Source organism: Physeter macrocephalus, chromosome 2 (assembly GCF_002837175.3).
Source record: "Physeter macrocephalus isolate SW-GA chromosome 2, ASM283717v5, whole genome shotgun sequence".
Lineage (NCBI taxonomy): Eukaryota > Metazoa > Chordata > Mammalia > Artiodactyla > Physeteridae > Physeter > Physeter macrocephalus.
Window position 1 is genome coordinate 118,474,490 of NC_041215.1, and position 4,832 is coordinate 118,479,321.

The following is a 4,832-nucleotide window of genomic DNA, read 5'->3' on the forward strand; positions in this document are numbered from 1 at the left end:
GTTTTCCTCCCTCTGCTATCTTTTGGAAGAGTTTGAGAAGGATCGATGTTAGCTCTTCTCTAAATATTTGATAGAATTTGCCTGTGAAGCCATCTGGTCCTGGACTTTTGTTGGAAGATTTTTAATTATGGTTTCAATTTCATTACTTGGGATAGGTCTGTTTATATTTTCTAATTGGTCCTGGTTCAGTCTTGGACAATTGTACCTCTCCAAGGATTTGTCCATTTCTTCGTGGTTGTCCATTTTATTGGCATATAGCTGTTTGTAGTAGTCTCTTATAATACTTTGTATTTCTGCAGCGTCAGTTGTGATTTCTCCTTTTTCATTTCTAATTTTATTGATTTACGTCCTCTCCCTTTTTTTCTTGATGAATCTGCCTAAGAATTTATCAGTTTTGTTTATCTTCTCAAAGAACCAGCTTTTAGTTTTATTGATCTTTGCTATTGTTTTCTTCGTTTCCATTTCATTTATTTCTGCTCTGATTTTTGTGATTTCTTTCCTTCTACTGACTTTGGGTTTTCTTTGTTCTTCTTTCTCTAGTTGTTTTAAGTGTAGGGTTAGATTGTTTATTTGAGATTTTTTTTATTTCTTCTTTGATTTCTTCAGTGATCTCTTGGTTATTTAGTAGTGCACTGTTTAGCTCCATGTATTTGTGTTTTTTACAGTTTTTTTCCTGTAATTGATTTCCGGTCTCATAGTGTTGTGTTCAAAAAAGAAGCTTGGGGCTTCCCTGGTGGCGCAGTGGTTGAGAGTCCGCCTGCCAATGCAGGGGACACAGGCTTGTGCCCCGGTCCGGGAGGATCCCACATGCCGCGGAGCGGCTGGGCCCGTGAGCCATGGCCGCTGAGCCTGTGCGTCCGGAGCCTGTGCTCCGCAACGGGAGAGGCCACAACAGTGAGAGGCCCGCGTGCCGCAAAAAAAAAAAGAGGAATAAATGCAATGGTTAGATGTGTTGTGCACTTTACAAGCACATCTGTAGCTTTCTGACATTTGAACTGATAAAGATTTGTGTACTTTCTAGGAGACCAAGCTGTTTCCCAAAGACAACCAGATGTCACCACCAATTCTCAGGTAGGAATATTACAATTATTTGAGAACAGTGTTAGGTTGTTATCTGACATTGGTTTTTGAAGTTTTTGGTGGTTTGTTTGTTTTTTCTTTTAAGTCACGGAACTTGTCCTTCAAAGGGAATTTTACAGACATGTAAACAAAAAAAACCACAGATGAGCTGTGTTAGAGCCCCATCCAACTGGCTTTCTCAAGATTTCCATGAAACCTCAAAGGCTCCTTGGAACATCATTGAAAACCAATAAAGAAAAGTCACCATCCTTTCAAGTTTGAATATCAAAATGCCAAATTTTTCCAATTTTGTTGACTATGAGAATTAGTTTAGGGTCTAATATCTGAATCAAACTTGGCTAATCTAAAAGGAGAAGAAAGTGTATTCTGCCACTTTTGGGTGGAATGTTCTATACATATCAATTAAATCTGTCTGGTCTATTGTGTCATTTAAAGTTTGTGTTTCCTTATTTATTTTCTGTTTGGATAATCTGTCCATTGATGTAAGTGACGTTTTAAAGTCCCCTACTGTGATTGTGTTACTGTCTATTTCTCCTTTCATGGTTGTTAGCATTTGCCTTATGTCCTGTAGACAGCATATATGTGGGTCTTTTTTTTGTATCCATTCAGCCAGTCTGTGTCTTTTGGTTGGGGCATTTAATCCATTTACATTCAAGGTTATTACCAATATGTATGTTCCTATTACCATTTTCTTAATTCTTTTGGGTTTGTTTTTTGTGGGTCTTTTTCTTTTCTTGTGTTTCCCGCCTAGATAAGTTTCTTTAGCATTTGTTGTAAAGCTGGTTTGGTGGTGCTGAATTCTCTTAGCTTTTGCTTGTCTGAAAAGCTTTTGATTTCTCCATCGAATCTGAAGGAGATCCTTGCTGGGTAGAGTAATCTGGGTTGTAGGTTTTTCTCTTTCATCACTTTAAGTATATCCTACCACTCCCTTCTGGCCTGCAGAGTCTCTGCTGAAAAATCAGTTGGTTACCTTATGGGAATTCCTTTGTATTTTATTTTTTGTTTTTCCCTTGCTGCTTTTAATATTTTTTTCTTTGAATTTAATTTTTGTTAGTTTGATTAATATGTGTCTTGGTGTGTTTTTCCTAGGGTTTATCCTATATGGGACTCTCTGTTCTTCCTGAACTTGGGTGACTGTTTCCTTTCCCATTAGGGAAGTTTTCAACTCTAAATCTCTTCAAATATTTTCTCAGACCGTTTCTTTTTCTTTTCTTCTTCTGGGACCGCTATAATTCGAATGTTGGTGCGTTTAGTGTTGTCCCAGAGGTCTCTGAGATTGTCTTCAATTCTTTTCATTCTTTTTTCTTTATTCTGCTCCTCGCAGTTATTTCCACCATTTTGTTTTCCAGCTCACATATTTGTGTTTTAATTTCTAACACACCAGCAGCTCTCTACCCTATTATTTATTGCCATTATACTTGTAATCAGATAAGTTATTTCATATTGGATGTTCCTGTGCTCTATGGTTTTTTAAGTTTATTGTTCATTCAGTTTAATCCTCTCATTGAAGGACTAAAAAAGAGCTGGGAAGGCTATTCCTTTAGCAGCAAAATGTTATAATTTGCTGAAATTGCTCTCAACCAAAATAAGCAATACAATGTGTGATTTGTGTGGGTTGACAAATAAAAACAGCTTTTAAAAAGCCTAATTCTTAAATGTTCTCAGTTACTTTATGTAAACAAAATAGGCTGATAGGTATTTGGGGATTTCTGGACCTTATCACACCGTGTCTGGATGCCTGGGAGGCTGTGTAGAGTATTGGCTTTTGTATCCATCTTTCATGTGTGGAAACTTCCTGCCTTTAAGCCTCACATGACAGCAGTCCAGTAAAAACTTTCAGCCGTTTTGTGGAGAAGTTCTTAGGATTGAAATGAAGAGATACTTAGAATTTAACTCCTAAATTTAACTCCTAATTTAGTTAGCAGTGAGTAAGTGTGCAAGTCCGTGCATGCCACCAGTGAAGAGAACCATTGTCACTATGGTTCTCTCCCCAGAGAAGCAGTGTTCTGGAGTTGGCCTGCTTCCTTTCTAAATTTGTTGTTCCTGTTTACAGCTGGACTTGATTTAGCTCATGGATGTGTGGGGAATCTACCAGAGTTGCTATCACTGTGGTGCTGAGAGTTCTCTACAGAACAACCTGGAGGAGGTCATTCAAGTAGAACCGGAAGCTCTGGAGATGGTCCCTGCAGATTATACAGAAGTGAATCACCTAATTCCCTGTGGAATGAATACGAACATATATAAGGGATAATTTAGACCCCATACAAGTTAATAAAGAGTCATTATTTTCTGATCGGTGTTTTATTTCTTTTGTGGTCTTATTGATCTCGGTGTATTACGCACGTGCTTTGAAGTTACTGGAAAATGGATTTTCATCCCGACCTGGTGTATTGTTGAGGATTGCAGGCCTCGTGAAATTATCTCATCTAGAATGATGGCATGGTCACTGGTGAGTCTCTCAGTACTCGCCATGAGGTCTAGTCCATTGTCTGATCCTCTAACAGCATCACAGCTTATTCTGATCAAATGGTGGCATTAGTTTCTTACCAACAGAAAGCTCGCTTTGGAAAATCATGGCCAGCTTTTGTTTGTTTGTTTTTTAAGCATTTTAGTCATCACATTACTTTGGCTGTACAACAGGGTGGGAGGGGGGAGCACCGTTTCCCTGTGTACCCATTTTAAGCAGAGTTATGATGATGTGCTTATGAAGAAAAGATCCTATTTTGGCCTAGCCTCTGACATATCAGTGAACCCTAAAACAAAAACCAGCAAACAAAAACACAATAACTGAGAGATTCATCACCAATAGTTAAGATTCTATCATTTCATTACACTCTACTTGCAGGTCTCACAGAAAGTTTGGTTGTGTTAAAACACTTCTTCCTTAATTTTCCCCATCTTTCCCAGCTCTACCCAAGTCTCCTTTCCTATCTCTCTGGATGATGTTTCCTTTCCTATAATAAGAAACCCTTATTTTTTTCCTATCCTCATTTCTTCCCCACATTCTAACTTCTCCTTCCTTGGTGTCACAAACTTCATGGTACCCAGTCTCCCATATCCTCAGCAGCCCCATAAATAGTCATTGATTCACTTTATTTTGCAAACATTAATATTAAAGGCATCAATGATTCATTCCTCCTGTGGACTGCTGCTAATTACTGATTGCAGAAGAATTCTCCAGTCTTGTGCTGAGAATTAAAAACCTTCTGTGCTTTGATTGAAAATGGAACTCCATGAAGAGAGAGGGAAGTTGTTTACTCTGGGCCTTTAGGACGTCTCATTATACTATGCACACTTCAATCAATCTTGACATACAGTTTGCCCATTTAAAGCAACCCCAATGAAGGATATCATATCTTACTGTCCAGTTGGATAGTTGAGGCCCAGGGGAGCTTTGTGACTTGGACAAAACTGAGACATTTGTCAGGATCAAGAGGGCGAACTTTGTTCTCTAAATGCTTCGTTATTCACATCGGATCCTCCTGGCAGTGTGAATCGGTTCAATGAGTAGGGCCTCATAAGCATCCCTTGTCTTTGACAGTTTGGGGAATTCTTTCTTGGAAACATCAGTCCTTCTGTCAAACCAGGAAAAGTTCGCATCAGGTTAGTCCTTTGTGATCCTTTTTTTTTTTTTTTTTTTTTTTTTTTTTTGGCGTTACGCGGGCCTCTCACTGCTGTGGCCTCTCCCGTTGCGGAGCACAGGCTCCGGACGCGCAGGCTCAGCGGCCATGGCTCACGGGCCCAGCCGCTTC

The 4,832-nt window shown here is 39.1% G+C and overlaps 2 protein-coding genes across 5 annotated transcripts in view; both read left to right on the top strand.

Annotated features, from left to right (window-relative positions):
• The window catches only part of XRCC5 (X-ray repair cross complementing 5), a 99,769-nt gene extending 96,395 nt beyond the window's left edge, over nucleotides 1-3,374 (top strand). For all 4 annotated transcript variants that reach the window (XM_028481680.2, XM_028481685.2, XM_024124735.3 and 1 more), the window contains one exon: nucleotides 3,134-3,374. In XM_028481680.2, coding sequence (XP_028337481.1) covers nucleotides 3,134-3,148 — 15 coding nt within the window. In that variant the 3' untranslated portion in view covers nucleotides 3,149-3,374. The remainder of the gene's footprint in view (nucleotides 1-3,133) is intronic.
• Nucleotides 1-4,832, top strand: part of SMARCAL1 (SNF2 related chromatin remodeling annealing helicase 1) — a 285,071-nt gene that overhangs the window by 110,253 nt on the left and 169,986 nt on the right. The gene's annotated exons all lie outside the window — the stretch shown is intronic.